This window comes from Chanodichthys erythropterus, chromosome 12 (genome assembly GCF_024489055.1).
Source record: "Chanodichthys erythropterus isolate Z2021 chromosome 12, ASM2448905v1, whole genome shotgun sequence".
Classification (NCBI taxonomy): domain Eukaryota; kingdom Metazoa; phylum Chordata; class Actinopteri; order Cypriniformes; family Xenocyprididae; genus Chanodichthys; species Chanodichthys erythropterus.
Window position 1 is genome coordinate 16,610,943 of NC_090232.1, and position 19,457 is coordinate 16,630,399.

The window sequence follows — 19,457 nt, forward strand, 5'->3', positions numbered from 1 at the left end:
GTGTGTGTGTGTGTGTGTGTGTGTGTGTGTGTGTTTCTGTGCAATTCTTCAGATGTGAAGCAAGCCAAGCAGGTGCAGAGTGGCCGGGGGGAGGTGGGGGTCCACAGTAAAATTTTGACCATGTTTTGTCCTGCTCTGCTTGGTTTGCCTCTGGGCTGCTGGACAAAATCCAGGTGTGACTCCAACATACAAGTAGCACCTTTAAATGAGCCAATCTTCACTAAATGAAAACAGCCAAGGGAAGAGCCAGTTTTAAATGTGCTGTCTGTTTAATCAGCTAAAAAAAAAAAAAAAAAAAAAAAAGTAAAAAAGTAAAGTTAGGAGCTGATGTGACACGTCCTTATAAAGGGGAAAAACTGACATGTTTTTCACAAATTACATTATTTTTCAAGGATGCCAAATATTCAAGACAAGCACTCATCAACTTAAGATTTGCACCCAAACGTAAGCTTGTCATGTTTTTTGTTTACGTGCATATAAATGTGTGTGTGTGGTCCTACAAGGACAGTAATATACTAAATTATATAAATCATACTGAATTATGTTTTTGTTTTTTTTGTTTTTTGACGACAAAGTAAAAATGCACAAAGTTTTCTGTGAGGGTTGTGTTTAGGGTTAGGGTTAGAGGATAGAATATACAGTTTGTACAGTATAAAAATTATTACGTCTATGGAAATTCCCCATAAAACTTGGAAACCCAACCATTTATTTAATTGCAAATTGAAAAGTCAGAGTGGGCACACAAGGCACTTCCAAATAAGCATTTTACAGCATCTATTCAAAAACAACAAAATATAACTGGTCACTCTAAAGTTTGTGTCAGGATGTTGCTTTAATCTTCTCATGGCCTCTCTAACCTGTTTCCTTAAGGAAGTCCGCAATCTCTCGAATAGTCTTTTCTCTGGTCTTTCTATGACAACTACCTGGTCTTCCACTCTGTCTCTCCAATCATTTCCAACAATAGCAGTCAATAACACTCTTCCTTAAAGAATATAAAAGAAAAAAAAAATGGGTTTAAATAGCAAGAAACTCTATCATATAAATCTGCAGTTGGTTTATTGGTCTCTTAAACTATACTATCCAGGCTACCAGTTAAATGACTGGATAGTATATTAGTAATAGCGTCTTTGAATGTGGTATTTGATGTGACTTTTACAATGACTTGGCAACGCATTATCCCAATAGAACTAATTACAATAACAAATATGAGCATTTTTGTGAGCATAATTTCTCTTATATATTTAAATTTAAGTGAACATATCATAGGCTTCTAGTTATTTTTCTGTAGCTATATGGACTATAAGCACGTGTATATTTGATTCTTGTGGATTAGAAATGAAATAGGGGATTAAAACTGTTACCAAACGAATGAAAGCATGAATCACATGGCGAAGTACAGACGCGCATGCTGCAATCTCTGTGATTAGCGTCGGTCAGTGCAAAGGCGCACGAGAACTGACAGTGGGGAGCGCGTGAACTTGACACTGAAACAGCCTCCTCTGGCACGCGAGCACAACAAACATGTTCGCGCCCTTTCCATACACTTCTCTAACGTCCCAAATATCCGCGCTCCCAACACGCATTTAAAGAGCTCCTTGGAAAAATGTCAGTTTCGACAATGTGGGTCAAAGCTTAATTAAATTGAGTCCGATGTTTTTCTAACGAGTCTATATGAGTCACGTTTTCCAGCACTCATCTGCTCATCTGATTTGGACAAGTTTCCTGGCCGTATTTTATTTTCCAACTCTATGATTGACAGGACAAGAAACACAATCCCATGGCACTTCATACTGATGTGGACAGATGAATGCCAAAATAAACTGCCATATATCCGGCTCAGCATGTCAATCAAATCCAATGAACGAGTTCATTTTCCCTAGTAGAGACAAACAGCCTTCAGTTCAGCGTTTAATACTCAAATACGTGCAATCTCAAAAGATGAAACGGCAAAAGAAGAAAAGAATGAAGACCAAAAGCACAACTACTGACAGGTACACAGATATGAAGTGCCTAAATAATTCATTTAACCCCTTCAGACCTGAATTATATATATATATATATATATAATTCAAACTTAGCTAATAGGAATAGTCTAGTGGAATTCATTTCTTTCTTTTTCAATTGTTCTGAATGGTAAAAGGTCATCAAAAACAAAGTAAAAAAAAAAAAAAAAAAATCTAAATGCAGCATTTATGTAGACAAGTATACACTTACTGAAGGGAGAATCACTAGACTGGAGCAAACATTATGGGGTTATGTCCCTTGCTCCATGGTTCAATGATGGCCCTTGGATCACCTTCTGTGGGGTTCAAACCTGCAACCTTTTACTGACCAGCTCCAGGTTTTTTTATTTTTATTTTTTTTAATTATGCACAGTGCCATGCCACCCCCAGTTTTGGCATCTTACTAAATAAAAATACTTTAGAAGTTTTCACAAATCATGAAGCACTGCTAAAATCTCCTAGTGCTGCTGTTAGGCAAATGGTTTTGTATAGCTATAATAACTTTGTCAGACATGGTCTGAAAGGCACTCAAATTTGATGAAGACTAGACAAAACCTGTAGTAGGATTATCACTGAAATCAAATCTAGCTGTTTTGCAATAGTACAGAGTAGCCTACATAGTTCACATTGAGACCACTGTCTATTATAATCGACATCACAGTCTACCATAAGAATATGTTATGACTTATCTTACTAATGCCACCTCCCAGCTTCATTTTATTGAGGTAAATTTAATGGCAGAATTCATAAACATAACGGAATGGGCACTGAATGGGTTGAAGCATCTCTAGAGTACTGCCTTATATTTGATGGACTCGACCAAATATGCAACGGTGTCCATATTAACATTTTAAGTCATAATAATATGTTTACAAGTTGCTCAAATAATTAGATATCAAGCACATGTCGTTAATTTGTATTACTCTGTATTTATAATTATACTGTAACATGAACACTGGAATATAGCCTAGTGTGGAATCAACCAAAATAATATAACGTTTTATTTGTGAGCGCTGGTATTCATGTTCGACATGATGGCACTTTTGCAAACAGCCGTGCGTAAAAACACCCACACGTTTGTAGCTTAAAGTTCAATTTGGCTGCATTTGAAACAAAATCTTACGTTTATCAGCGAGCGTTAAGGGACCACACTGAATTGTAGGCTATATCACTGCAAACATGAAACGTGCGCGTTTATCAGATACAGGTGCGCGCTCATCTTTCTGAATCCTGCCTGTCAGTGCTGTATCATCTTCTGTCTCCATGCTTCGAAACAGCACATTTAAGCTGTTAATGTGGAATAAATGTGACGAGCGTGTCAAACGAGAATGTACCTGTGCTAGCTCACGCGCGCAACTCACCTGCGTTCCTAAGTTTCTTGTTTCTGTAGACGGAGAAAATCACCAGCAGGTTTCCTAAAATATCCACCACTATAGTGAATATGAGGAAACACCCGAGAGTAGTAGTGACCCAGGGCGGCCGGTGAAATGCTTGCTCGCTAGGGTCCAGTGCAGAGCTGTTCAGAGAACTCCCATTCATAAACATTGTATATCTTCATGAAACTTTTCTCAGTCAACAAAATAAACCGTGCAGTTCAGGTGGCGCGCGTCTCTCCGGTGGCATCTCATCTCTTCTTGAGGTCTGGATAAGTTGTGCGCCCCGGACAACTTTCCTCTGTTTTCTCGTCGGGGCTTTCGTGTGTCGGGGTCTGCACTTTTATGGCTATGTGTGCACCCATCACAATGTTGGTACATGACATCCACAGGCAACTTCAAAGCTCCTGTGAACATGTGATTAACTGCAGAGTTGTGTGTGTTGCCACCCTGTGGTCGTCATCGGTAATGTTGCTTTATTCACCCGTTCCATCTTGCGCTGTATGAACCCTCTTTCATCTGCTCATTCATTATTTTTTATCCGCACTAAAAGAAGCTTTATCCTGTTTTTCATTCAGGAAAATGTAGGATATTCGTGGAAATTCTCAGCCAGCTCTCTTAATACTATAATAATACAAATAATAATAATAATAATAATTATTATTATTATTATGATTCACACCTATTTTAAATACCCAGTAAAATCCCCAGATTTAAATTAACTCTACTCAGAGTACATATGGTCCCTCTCTAAATAATGTTAAAGTAACACTGAAGCAGAGTTAAAGTTAATGAGATAATTAAGCAATTAATAAGGCTGTGACTGAAGTCAGTTGTTGTTCTTGTGTTTCTCTTTTCTTCAGTGATTCTGCTTGTTAACAGCATGTGTTCATCACTAATGCACGATCATCACTTAATTAATTGCTTAATTATCTCATTAACTTAAACTCCGCTTAAGTGTTATTTTAACACTATTTAGAGAGGGACCATATGTACTCTTAGCAGAGCTGATTTAACTCTGGAGATTTTGCTGTGTAGGCTATAATATTTTGTAAAAAAAAAAAAATAAATAATAATAATAATTATACATCATGAAATAATAATTATATACAACAGTAAGTTTCTTCTTCTAATAATTTGATTGCCGCAGGCAGCGTAATACAAAAATTACTTCTAGTCCTCTAATTTGATTATCTGAGCTGCATTCCAAATGATGATGCAGTGAGGAGTTTTATAGTCAGTGCAGTGCATTGCTTGGCCACAAATAAAGCAGTGGCTTGTTTTCATTGCTGGAATTTTTATTGATGGGGAAAAACTATGTGCAAAATAATTTTAACCTTAAATTTAAATAAGTAAAACTTAAGCTGTCATAAATAAAACATATTTAATAGGTCTACTAATAACCTAAATACACGCCCATTTCTAAGGTTTTGCCAGTGTGTAACGGTCGACAACTCTGATGTGTGTATCGAGTTTCATGCAACTTGAAGTATGCTATGAGTCTCAAAAACTCCCAAAAGAATATTAAAGTTTGACCCGTTGCCATGACAACAGTATTCAAGATATCAAGAATCCTTTTACAGGTGTACATCTGCGGTGTCTTGAAATTATTGTTATGAAGCAAATTGGGTAAAAATAAGAGACCAATTTCAAAGCACACACTATATCAAATTCCAGAGCATGTAATTTTCACACAACCTATAATAGCCGACTTCCTGTTAGGCTGGCGTATAACTTAGAGTTCGAAAGTTGTTTGGCTCAATGAGATTTAAAATGTATGAAGTTTGGTTACTGTAGGTGAAAAGGTGTGCGTTACAGAACCCCTCAAGTACAACAATATATAAGGGTGCGTTGTGTGTGCAATGTTTTAAGAGTTTGTGCGAATGCTAAGGGCCCCAAAGGTTGAAAAAAAAAACCTTAGGAAAACAACAGGTCAAATAAAATGTTGTAGATTGATCATTTATATAACAGTCAAGTCTTCCTTATCTACAGTACAAAAATGTAGTCAATGTCTGAATTTTGATAGAGTTACAGTACGGGGAAAATTTTGTGAAGTATTTTAAATTGTGCATCTTTTACTTTGTACTTTTGAACTTTTAAACCTGTATAATCCCCTTTTTAAGTCGTGTATTGAATTCTGTTTCCGGGTCCAAACCTCTACTTCAATAATAATAATAATTATAATCACTACAGCCGTTTATGAGCACTATTCATTTAAGCTAAGCTGGGCTCGTGCCCCAGTAAAAAGAGTCTAGCAACACCCCCGATAGGGAGTGAGCAAGAGGAAGAGGATTCTATAATGACACTCATACGGTCTCATCCCCTTTTGCGACTGACTGTAACTAAAAAACGTAACACATCTCAAAGAGTGCTGGCTGTCTCCTCGCCTTTAGTTCAAAAACGTGAGTTTGTGATGTCCCATCAGCACTCTACCCCCAGCAGAACTCAGATGTATCCACTGTTCAAGCAGCCTGTCTGCCTCCAGCCATTACGATGCAATTTTAATGCAGCGCTGTGCTCCTAATGGCTCCAGTCGTGAAAGCAGTTAATTACTGTCTTTCACTTGCTCTGTCTCTCTCCCAACTGTCAGGTGGTCTAAAGGGAGACTTAAAAGATTTTTACATTTACAATGAATAGACTATGCATTAAATTCATGCAAAACTATGTGCTCCCGTAATGCAGAGCATGAGACGACGGAAAGTGAAGGTGAGGGGAAAGAGAGATGAAATGTTGTTGGGCAATGAAACTATGTGATACATGCATGGAAAGGGCATTACTGTTTCAAACATCTGTCTCATTGAACTTTAAGACTGTATGTTTGAAAGCTTCCAAAGTTAATGGGAAGAAAGGAAGTCATACAAGTTTGGAATGACATGAGGGTGAGTAAATGATGACAATTTTTGGGGTTAAATATCCCCACTTTTAAACTGCAACCATTTTTATGAACTTAAAAACTTTAGTTAGTGTGTAATGTTGCTGCATAAAAAGATCTGCAAGGTTACAAAGCTCAAAGTCCACTCCAAAGGGAGACATTCATTTTAACAGAAAACATTCCATTTAAATTTAAAAAAGGGGGGACGAGACACAGTTTTTTCCACCCTGGTTCCAAAACCCTTTTAGTTTGGCCTTCTTAAGGCAGACGAACTTAGAAAAGAGTGTTTAAAAATGTATTTTTTAACACTGTTTCTGAACATTATAACAATGTTTATCTGTGGGCTGCATATTTTACTGAAGACAGCATCCAGAACCTTAGAGAGTACAATGCCGGCAATGCACAAAAGCTTCTCATGAAAGATGGAGCAGCATTTTTGTCAGTATCATAACCTGTAACTATGCTAGTGTAACTGTCGTAAGCCAGTAAGAGTTGTGCGAGTAAACCTCACTCCCCTGATCTCAAGAGGCAACTGATGCTAGAGGTTGTGGTCTTTAGCTTCCTCATTAGAGCGTCCACCTCCCACGCGGGAGACCATGGTTTGAATCCCACTCTGGGATGTGTTTCCCGTATAACGACATAATTCGCTGCTTCACTACCATAGTACGATGCATCATTGAGCAAATCAAAGCTAGTCACCACTGTTTCCCGAAACTGTATTGTCGCAAACCTGTCGTTCAGCCACGTTGGTTAATGATGTCATGCAGGTGGTGGAGTAATAGCTTATTTAAATTAATCAGTTTGAGTTTGATTGACTACTTTTCATTTTTCTTAGTTATTTTGCTTTACTTCCAGATTCAATCATAGGCTCGTTCTTACGTAGGCTACTAGAGCATGTACGCACATGTGCACTCTTCAAAAAACGTTGCTTAAAATCTCTTGGCAAATTAAAGTGTCCCTATTATGGCATTTGAAAGGTTCCTATTTTTGTTTTGTTAGTCCCCAACCACAGTGTTACATGCATGAAAGGTCAAAAAACACTTTAAATGTCTTATAATATGCATTTATTTTTACCTTATTTGCTCAACGACTCCCAGACGATTCGCTCAACGATTCATTTTGCCGAACCCATCGTCTGCGTTGATTGGTCAATGACTTCTGCAGGTTAACACGGAGTAGCCTACAGTATACAGTGTTTGCATCACTTACATTGTATTATAATGATGATGCTCCGCTCTATTCTAAAAATAAAGACTCGGAGAGGAATTAAGCTGTTTTGTGTTAGCGAACCCACAGCTCGGTGGTAAACACACAAACAGTCATGGTATGCGTTAGCCCAACGCAGAGACGTATTGATAAAGCACTTCAGTTGTACACCAATGTGTTGCTCTATTCTTTATTATAACTCCAAGTAATAACAAAGACAAACATTTGACACATTTCTAGACAATTGCGAGCAAACAAATATTGCTGTTAGCTGGTTATAGCCAGAGACCTGCAAGCTTATACCTTTTTATAACCTTTCTATATCTTGGCTCCTTAAAAACTTGACTAATTTAAATTACTTTCTCTGTGAGAATTATAATTCATTCTTTCCTACAAAACAGTCTGTCAAACGTGGCAACAATTATTAATCGTACTTACAGGTTGTGATTCGGAGGAGGAAAAGAGCCGGTCCAAATAAACTGTCCCATCCTTCAATAATAACCAGCCTGCGAATCCCTCTTTGAACGCATTTAGGTTGAAGCAGCAGTCGACAGTCGTCCGTAAAATGACGGGAACAGAGCACAAGGTTCAGGTGTCAAGTTTTCCCTGGCGTCTTCGCGTGCAATAAGTGGGCGGGCAATATGCTAATGTTTCGTTGTAACATCACAACAACGTCGTTTACAAACGACTCGTTTAATTGATTCAGAGTCGACTCTTATTTTTGAGAGATAATAACTTACGGTGCACTTTCAGATTTAAAACTTTGCTGGATGTTTTAATTCACTTAGAGCCATTACACACTACAGGTAATTCTCAAAAATCCATAATAGGTGCACTTTAAAATATGTAAATGACATTTATATCTAAATAAATGATATACATTGTATTTAATGCCAGTTTGCTTACTTTACTCAAGATAACGATTTGTTAAGTCCACGTCATAAAAACAAGAAACCATGTTGTAACGCAGTTCGTAAACATGGGAAGAAGGAGGCGGGAACCGGCGAACATTCAACAAAACTTTAATATAAAATATACAAAGAACAAAACGAAAGTAATGCTGGCAGACCCTCGCGGACATCTGCCGGCCACACAAACATAACAAAACATAAAATAAAGTCTAGGCCTGGTCCTCTCTCATCGTTCACTGTCGTTGCTCCTCCTTTTATGCTCACAGAGCTCCTCCGTGAGAGACTCAAGGCCGGTGCGCCTCCCAGGTGTAGCTCGTTAACTCTCGCGCCACCGGCCTCGCGCCATTCACTCACGGCTCTCGCACGCCCTGGTCGCCACATACCCCCATCACCCCATCACCCCTCGCAGGGGGGTACTCCTGAGACTGCGTTCTACTTTCCCCCTGGCCTGTCTCGGCGGCCGCAGCACCTGGGGGTAAGGACAGATGAGACGAGAGAAAGGAGACGGAAGCAAGGGGAGCGACAGGACGAGAGAGGGGAGAGAGGAAAAAGAAAGAAAAAAAAAATTCTGGGTCCGGTTCCCAGACACACTGCCGCTTAGTCCTCAGCCTGCCAAGAGGCTTTTCCTCGCGGTGCCATGCGATGGCACTGGACGCTCGGTGGACAGCCCGATCCTCGACCGCCTCTTGGCGGCCAGCGATGGCTCCTCCGGCTGAGGGCAGCCGGCAGCTCCTCCCCCGTCCCCTGCTCCTCCCCTTCATGGCGGACGGCAGCAGGCTCCGGCCCACGGCGGACGGCAGCGACTCCTCCGATCCCTCCTGGACGGCAGCCACCCCACCTCATCCCAGGAGCACTGCATCCGGGTCTCCATCCCACCTTTCTAAAGGCTCCAGTACCACTGCCTCGGGCAGCCTCTCGCGGTCTTCACTCCCACGCTGCCCGAACTCTGCAGCACCGCGATCCCCCTCAGCAGCGAGGGCTCTCCGACAGAATGTCCCTCCTTCCTCCCGGGTTTCGGCACCAATTTAACGCAGTTCGTATGTACGGGAAGAAGGAGGCGGGAACCGGCGAACGTTCAACAAAACTTTAATATAAAATAAACAAAGAACAAAATGAAAGTAATGCCGGCAGACCCTCGTGGACGTCTGCCGGCCACACAAACATAATAAACCATAAAATAAAGTCCAGGCCTGGTCCTCTCTCGTTGTTCACTGTCGTCGCTCCTCCTTTTATGCTCCCGGAGCTCCTCCGTGAGAGACTCAAGGCCGGTGCGCCTCCCAGGTGTAGCTCGTTAACTGTTGCGATGTTCCCTCACGGCTCTCGCCCGCCCTGGTCGCCACACATGCTTCTAATCACAGCTTGAGATCCTTTCCTACCACACAAGTTTGAGATGTTCGTTTGAATTATGGTTTCGGGAATCACCAAATCATTGAACTATGTTAGGAACGACAGAACTTGCGATGTTAGTTGGCTACTGATGCTTTTGGGAAACGCACCCCAGAGCGGGTCCTCTTGTTCATAAACAGTCTCAGGGTCTGAATCAGGCTCGAATTGGTATTGCAAAATTGACACCATTGTTAATATTTACACCTGAGCAGGTGAAATGGTTATGGTTTTGGGCGTGACATTTCCAGAACACATTCTTAAGGTGATGATACACGGGGCAACTTTTTGAGCAATGTTGCTGGGCAATGTTGCCGTCAACGGGCAACCTGATGAGACACAGGGCAACTAATTAGGGCAACAGACAGTTGGCAGCAACCAATCAGAGAGGAGCAAATCTATTGCCAACTCAATAAATACTTTATTATAAACACTTGTTAGGCACTTTATTTCAACTTTTCAAATATTTTCTTAATTTTTATTAAAAATAAATGCCTTTCCGATCTGATTTGTGACAGGAAAAGGGAGAAGAGCGAGTTCGGCAAAAGGCGGATTCGAACCCGCGTCGATCGCATCAAAAGCTATTCAAATGTCAAACGCCCTACAGCCTACGCTACTACAGACGTTGAAAAATTCCGTCTTTTTAGTGTTTAACTGAAATTATTCAATAGCTTCATTACAGCATACACACATTACTTTCGGACAGTTGTTGGTATTTTAAGCAATATATGAGGTAAATTCCCTGTTTTGGGTTGACGCATGACAACTTACTAGCGTAAAAAGATAAAAGTTCACACTCCTTTTCTCCACTCCACTGCCGCTGAGAGGCCGCCATCTTGTTTTAATTTTTTTCTGAAATCTCTGAACCGGTCATGTGATCGGCTGCTAACATTCTGATTGGAGGATCTCAAAAAATTGCCCACGACCGATCTAACGTATCCAGATATATATTTGTTGCTCATTCTCAGTGGGAAAGTGCCCAAGCAACGTTGCTCGGCAATATTGCCCGGCAACATTGCTCAAAAAGTTGCCCCGTGTATCATCACCTTTAGTGGTTCGCCATTCGCAACACACTGGGCCAACTAACCAATCAGTGCACATTTCTTATTTTAGAATGAGGGGCTTCATCGAAACAGGAACTAAACAGAGCATTTGATACGGAAGGCTGTGATTGTCTGTGCGCAGCTTGTCAGTGAAGCACGCCTCTGTGATCAGTAGTTAATGCTGCTCCATCTGAAAGCCAGAGGGCGCTCTCGCATAGAAACTTCAAATATGCCCTGCAGAAGTAAGAGAACTCCGTTGTTCCAGGAAATCCCTATGGTAATCATAGTATCCCTAAATCAGGGGTAGGCATGTTCAGTCCTAGAGAGCCGCTGTCCTGCTGAGTTTAGCTCCAACCTTAATCAAACACACCTGAACAAGCTAATCAAGCTCTTCAGGATTACTAAAGCTATAGGCAGCTGAAGGTTTTTTTTCAGGGTTGGAGCTAAACTCTGCAGGACAGCAGCTCTGTAGGACCGAACTTGCCTACCCCTGTCCTAATTAAACAGAAGAATGAAATGCTTTGATTGATTAAACATGACTAATAAACATACGAGTGTGACAATATATGGTTTATCTGAGTTAAAGCCTTCTCAGTCTCTTTTCATGATAATAAAGTATATCTATGATGCAATGCTAATTGACATAATCTTTATCACTGTAGAATACTATGAAATAATATATTGTGTGCCTTATCAAAGAAAGGGACTTTGGCCTAATTCTGTGTAAGACGCCACATCATCTCACATAAGGATGCTATTTCAAACACTCAGCTTATGTTATGAAGTGAGTTTGGAGTAAAAACATCATATAAAATGTTGTCTTTTGTTGGACAAGAGGTTCATAATTGCATGTTCGGAAAAATGTTTGAAGCATGTTGCTTTTTCAAATGCAAATTATAAGCGACTCAAACTCTTGAATGCTTTCAGATGGAGCAGCATTTACTGATCACAGAGCCATGCTTCATTGACACTGGCGTAAATCGCAGGGGGGACAGGGGGGTTAGGACCCCCCCCTGTCTGAGTGCTGTCCCCCCCAAAAAATATAATTAAAAACCACTCTAAGTATTGTAAATAAATGAAAAAGTAAAGCAATACAAACGCAAACAGGCATTTTAAGTTTAGAAATATTTTGAGTCACTTAAACCTGTGATCATCCCACTTCTCAATCTCTGATCTCACAATTCATCTTCTGTCTCACACATGAGTTGACATTTGTGAAATGAAAAAGAAAAAAAAAAATCAGTGTTCCTGACATTTAAATATTTCAATAAGTGGAAACTACATTTTAAGTAAATTAGCTTTTAACTGCAACAGAAACAGGCAAAGAAATTAACCTTTTTTTTCTTAGCATAGGTGAAGGTTGCATTTAAACTGTATTGGAAACCTTTTACCATGCCTTCATCAACACATTTCAAAAGCATTGTATGTATAGATTTTATTGTTTTACAAATTTTCTTAAAATTTGAAAATCAAAACAAATTTTAAAAGCACAATATAAAGGCTAAAAAATGAAACATAAAATTTCTACACTTAATGTGCAAAAATGACTCAAAAAATGACTAATATTTACAAAAATAAAGACTGTCCCTCAGTTGTGGCGACCACTACAGGCAAAATGTTCTCACTAAAAAGGTTTAACAAGACTCAATTGTGTACTTGTTTAACAAGGAGCCAAAAGTGTCAGCGAAGAGACTGAGACGAATGTGATGCATACATGTGATGTTGGAAGAAAATTTGAATATTTAATAATAATGTCCAATCATGCAAAATTAAATTTTCTCCTGCAATGCCTGTATGTTCACTTTTGCACAATGCTAGCAGTTAGTAGAAATCCCAAGAAACTAATGCTAATGATTCTCTTAGAAATTTAGCTTGTGTTATTATTTCTCAGTTATGTGAATGTGTTTAGTGTTGTTTGTAAGAGAGCAATATTTTGATGACTAATGTTGTTTCTATGAATGTCCATTTTATTTTAATCCCTAAAACAGACCATGTGGAAAACAGCAAGACAGCACTGTGAACTCAAAAGACTTCACCCACCTGTCACAGCCACAGGACATCATCACCCATTTGTGTGTGTGTCTGTGACTCCAGGAGGAACACATGAGAGTCATATACCCAGGGACGTGCACAGACATTTTGGGGGGCAGGGGCTCAAGTGGAAAAAAGGGCACTTTTCATAATTATTTATTTAAAAAATAACGAACCCTTAAATATATTAAGACAACTTTGACTTCACTTACACTCATGCAATTGTTTTATACTCCACAGATTTCTACAAAATAATCAGTTCACACAGAGACCATGGTCTTCTTTAGTATTCACTAGGTTTATCACAAGAGAAGTCAACAGCAACTATTTTCAAGTAGCCTATATATTTAGAATAAATGACTGCACCAAGAAGAGGGACATAGTTTCACTAATAATTTGTTTATTTTGCACAAATCAATAAATAGTTTTAATTTTTTGGTGTTATTGGAATACTTCTTTCATGAAGTGGACAATTTTAAGATTTTACAATTTTACAATTTTAAGGTCCATTTTTGCTGCCATGTCTTTTACTCTAATGGAAAGAAAACTTAACCATAACCCTACACATTTAGATGGAGTTTGTTTTAAGCCTACTACCCTCCATCTGTTTGCATCTGTAGATTTCTTCTAAATTAACCAAAATAAGCTAATCTGCATATTTAAACACATCAAAAAAAAAAATTCCTGAACTGTTAATACATTATATGTTATAACAAATGCCTGCAGAGGGCGCCAAAAGCCTGCTGATTTTTGTTGTTAGACAGCACAGCATGATCAAATCCACGATCAAAGCCAACTATGATAGAAATGCTAGTCACTGTAATTTCTTCAACAAGAATATGTGGACATCAAACACGCAAAGACAGAGCGAGGGTTTAAACTTGTATTGATGTATTATCATGTGTAAGCGTAGATTTAAGAATAGCATTATGTAGCTGATGCTGTATTATGATTTTTAAATGGTTTTAATAAACCATGCATCCTTAGAAAACTGTCTAATAATGTGGTTCATGAATGCTCCTCTTCTGGTATTGACAGCCCAACCTATCGGTCAAGTGTTTACCATACTCAATGCATAGCACAATACAATAATTTAAATTATAATATGACATATATTTCATTAGTATCAAATCAGGCAGATGTGTTGATTGTGGTCAAACTATTAATGCAGCGTTAAATGTATAAATAGCCCTTAAATAGACAAAACTTTCAGGTTTGTGAACAATGGCTAGCCTACCTGAAAGAAATGCACGGGATGCATCCATCTAGGGCCTTTTTTCTTTTTCGCTTCTTATCGCCAGGCAGCAGTTGCATTTTCGCGGAAATAGTTGTCACAAGTTTTCAGCCAGCAGCAAACTCGAGGTGAGGTGAGGTGAGGTGGGGCGCGCGTGCGTGCGTGCGGGCATGAATGGCGTGTCGCGGAGTGAGGGCATCTGAACTCGACAAAGCCGACCTGATATAGTTTTTTTTTATTATTATTATTTGTTTTTTATTTGTTTTATAAAGTAAATATATTTGTTTGACAGGGAAGCTGAGCGCAAACAGGAATATATATATTCATTTATTAAAAAAAAAAAAAAAAAAAAAAGCACCCCAGAAAAAAGGGCACTTTCTCTCCAGGAAGAAAAAGGGCAGGTGCTCAAGCCCCTTTTTTTGTCTATGTGTGCACGTGCCTGCATATACCAGAGCCACATTAATAAATAATGACATACCTTATGCTCAAAACCACGAGACAATGAAATAATCTGATCTTGGCCTCACTCCACTAAATATGAGCTTCAAATCCACATGTGCAACAGTGTCCTTATTAACAATTATAGCTGCTGTTGTTGACCTTTTTTTTGACCTCAATTTAGTTTTGATAATTGTAGCACACTAAATTTTGCCATCTGCTGGTGAATGACTGGCATAAAGAATGCTAATGCATTTAGAATTAGAATCAGAATGAGCTTTATTCGCCAGGTGTGCACAAACACACAAGGAATTTGTTGTGGTTTTCTTCAGGAAAGAACATTTAAATAAGTAAAACTAAGGGAAGCACCAATGTACTATCAAGACAAAAAATTGTGAATATACTGTATGTTGTATACAATGCAACAAAATATTTGATTAAAGAATATTTGCACAAATACATTTTGACAAGAAAATAAATTAGAACGTGGAATCTGTTTTCCACTGCACTTCAAGTTTTGGTCTGGTCTCCAAAATTATGATGCAATGGTGCCCTCTGTTGTATGTCACATGACAGTACACCTCCTTCATCTAAAATAGGAAACATTTGATTTTTAAAGGATTGCCAATGCCCATTTAAAAAAAGTGTTTTTGAAGCAGAAGACTTATTCAAGAAAGAAATGTGTCCAGTGGATGTGAGGCAGAGGGTGAGGACGAATCAAAAAGAGATGTGTTGTAGAGCTGCAAGAGTTGTGTCACTCCTTAGCGGATTTGAAAATGACAAAACACATGGTTAAAGGCACAATATGTACGAATTTTGGATTAAAATATCCAAAAACCATTAGAACAGTGTCACGCTCGCCTCTCATTAACAGTCGCTCCAGCTGCCTCGTTGTGCTGCCACAGCACTCAGCACTGCTCTGCTTCATACTATAGTTAAGTCATAATCTCATCCATAAACATGATTTCTGTCCGAGTCATGTCCCGATTCTTTTCCACCAGTTGTGACGTGAAGATGACCACTTCCAAGATTCCACTCTCAATCTTGGCAATCTACGCCTTTCTTTTGAATAGGCGACCTCTATTGGCGAAAATGTACATAGTTTGCCTTTAAAGGTGCCCAAGAATGCTTCTTCACAAGATGTAATGTAAGTCTAAGTCGGAAGTCACAACGTTCTATTTTAAGATATGGGCCAATAATGTGGAAAAACAAAAAATCGATTTTTTTTAAAGCTAATTTCAAAGAACAGACTTTCAAAAATAATCTCCCAAAGTTTCGTAGTCCAGATAATTGAGTCAAGGTATTTAAATGGCTATTAAATTTGACATGGTTTTACTAAATTCGCTGGAAATGAACTTCTCAACTCCCTCATCACTTATGAGCATTTCCCGGTATCCCCTGAAACGTCATTATCTCTGCTCTACAAATATGGTGTTACACGTTGTATAGAACCAATCAAAAAGCTTAGAAATGTAAACACGCTGACCTAAACGCACACGATCAGTCCAGCCATCCTCCTGTCAGATTAGCGCGCCTTATAAAATAAAACTCCAATTTGCGTGTCTCTCTTTAAAAGCCAATAAAAATTGAATCCATATAGGTAGCACAAAAATTCTTTTTGCATACAAAACCAGAGACTTTAAGCTTTCATATCAAGCCTCCAACATGCTTCTGTTGCGTTGTTTTCACCCTCTAATGAGTCTGAGTAATATGCGTTTACAACAAAAACAGCACAGCCGCAAACTTGATACAAGTATGTATATTTCACGTAACTTCATGAAAAATGCACAGATCAAAAAAATGGCACAATATTTAAAGCAGATTCTCAAGATTAAAATGAATCCAAAATCAATATAATATATTGCGTTGATCACGGAATGATTTAACGTACTTGGCTAAAAACATGTCTCTCATCTCTCCGGGATGCAGTGTGTATCCAATGTTCCCGGACCCATCCATGTTCGTTTTCCAACGTGGAATAACACAAAATAGATATCATTTTAAAGCTTAGAATCTCATCTTTTTAATGCATCTAACCATTTTGAAAAACTCCTAACGAGTGCTGAGAAGCTCCTCTAAACCGGAGTTTACCGCCTGTTGGAGCCACCTGGCTGCGGAAAAAAACACATTTAACAGTACATTAGCAACATGCTAACGAAACATTTAGAAAGACAATTTATAAATATCACTAAAAATATCATGTTATCATGGATCATGTCAGTTATTATTGCTCCATCTGCCATTTTCGCTGTTGTCCTTGCTTGCTTACCTAGTCTGATGATTCAGCTGTGCACATCCAGACGTTAATACTGGCTGCCCTTGTGTAATGCCTTGAACTTGGGCTGGCATATGCAAATATTGGGGCCGTACACCCTGACTGTTACGTAACAGTGTGTTATGTTGAGATCCGCGTGTTTTCCGGAAGTCTTTTGAACAAATGAGATTTATATAAGAAAGAGAAAGCAATGGAGTTTGAAACACAATGTATGTATTTTCCATGTACTGAACTCTTGTTATTCAACTATGCCAAGGTAAATTCAAATTTTGAATCTAGGGCACCTTTAAGATATGCTACATCTACAAATTCATGAAATCTTCAAGTTAATAAGCATAGATGGTCTTTTATATCATAACAGCATGTGGCATTTTTGGCATTGATGTTGCCAAGTCTGAGGACTTAAGCAACTCCAAGTAAAATGTCACGGGTTGTCATCTCGTAATCACAGTAATTACATGCTGTGAATATCATACATTTGATTTTAAGTAATGAAAGTATTTTTCAATTGTGTAAAGCATTTAACAATTTAATGCAGATTAAATGTCTCACAAAACTGTAAAATATTTTTCAGATCAAGTCTTTGGTTAATTGCTGTTGCCGCATATTTTGGAGTAGCCATACAATTTAATATTCATTACTGGATTGTTTTTTTCTTTTTGCAAAATCAGATCACCTGCGTTTTTGCTACAGAGAAAAGGAAACCCCATTCAATAGCCCAATTCTCTACTTTTTAAATAAATCTGAAAATAAAAATGAGACTAACCTTTGCTTTTGGGCTCTTTATGTTCCACCTCTTCCAAGTGTTCTGAGAGTTCTGGAGAGGCTCTGGGGTCTCTTCCCATACATTGTTTCTTTTTCAGAGGTGGCTGAACCACACCTTTGTGGTTGGCCTGTTGAATGAACAGACATCATCATGTAATGCATGGACAAGTTATCCTTAGAGGAAATCTCACTTCATATTGTTAAATATAATATGATGCAAATATTTATTTTTTTAATAAACCGGAAAAAAATCAATATGATTGATACAGAAGCTCCATTGCTCTATGGACATAGCCTCTTCTGAGTACATTTGTGTGCTCTCTCAGAGGACTTGGCTGGCACTGGTGATTCCCCAGGGGACACTGCAGGCACTGGTGCTTCCGCTGGGTAGGCAGTGGGCATGGGTGCATCCTCTTCGGACGAGTTGGACACAGGTTCTTCCTTAGGGGACGTCGTGGGTACTGGTGCCCCATTTGGTGTACTGGCAAGCGTAGGTGGTCCCTTAGGGGACCTTAAGGACAAGGGTGTCAAATGCTGTCTCGTTTTTTTTGGGGGGATTCTTAGTTTTCCCATGAATGGGGCCAAGCAGGTACAGGTACATCCTGTGGGGACCCGTCTGGCATGGGTGCTCCCACAGGGTATACCTGAAAACCAAATGGCATAACAAGAAGCAGGTGATACACATCAATCAAACAATGAGTCCTCATAGAAACAAATGGGAACATGCTTTGAAACCATAAAGTGCTTCTCAAATGGAAGACTGCATCCTAGTGAGGATATGTCCTTCCTAGGCTGCTTTCCACTTCGCTTTTAGACACACACTCACAAACTTCCCAAGCACTTCGCCTCGGGGAAAACCCGCCGCCATTTTGAAGTGCGTTTCACTTGTGAAGTGGACGAGTGAAGTTTATATGGACAGACCTCGACGCCTTGATTTTGTCAGTAATTATATATTATGCATCATTCATGTTAATTATGAACCTGTATATAGTAGTTCTTAGTAGTTCTCTTAGAGGTATGAAAAAACAGTAGTTACTGATTAGTTAATAGTGAACTACCACCTTTAACTGAGCACTATTACTTACTAATTCATTCATCAGAGTTTATTGTTAGTTAATAGTAGTTACTAGAGTGTTAATAATGCATTATTCATTTGTTCCTGTGTAGTTATTCATTAATGAAGGATCAGTATTCTAAAGTGTTACCAGAAAACATAAGCGCCGTTCCTGAGGGCTCGAGCAGCCACAGAAAAACATGAGATATTCTCCATTCATTTTAACCAATAAAAAAGTAATTTTAATTATCAGTCTCTATGGTTATTTTAATGACAAATATCGAGAGTGCATCAATGTAATGCGAGAACACAATCTCAACGCCACTTAACGCTGGGTTCTTTAGGAAGCAAGTTATCTTTCCCTCACAACCAAAAACACACTTCTTTGGTGAAATTGTTGATTTCCTGAAGTCCTGTGACCTGTGCAGCGCTGCCGACAACTTCCGTAAAGCCTAACGTACATTGATGGGCGTGCTTTTGCTCTCTCGCTCTGGGGTGCATTTCCCGAAAGCAATAATTATTGGTGAACCACGGTCGTAAGTCCCATTGAACTCTATTGGTAATGACGGAACTTGCGTCCATAGTTCGCATTGGGTAACGCACCCCAGGTCGATGTGTGTGTGTGCGCGCGCGCCCTTCCGGGAGAATTGCCCTTACAAGGAATTCCACCCCCGTTTACGTCACTCAGGCCCATACTCAAAAAAGACCCCGAATCCTGTAAGGATTTGGAAGAGAATTGTTGACCCCTTTTAAAACTACTGTCACTCAGGCCTCTGTGCTCCTCTTGTGACATTTGTTGTGCATTTATGCATCTCACAACATAAATAAAGCCCTTTGTGATCCCATAAAAATTAAGTTCTAGTTTTTTT

General features: G+C 39.1%; 1 protein-coding gene across 1 annotated transcript in view; it reads right to left on the minus strand.

Moving 5' to 3' along the window:
* Positions 1-3,548, minus strand: part of mtnr1aa (melatonin receptor 1A a) — a 67,405-nt gene extending 63,857 nt beyond the window's left edge. The window contains exon 1 of the mRNA XM_067403413.1: positions 3,365-3,548. Coding sequence (XP_067259514.1) covers positions 3,365-3,548 — 184 coding nt within the window. The remainder of the gene's footprint in view (positions 1-3,364) is intronic.
* Positions 3,549-19,457: the final 15,909 nt, after the last annotated feature.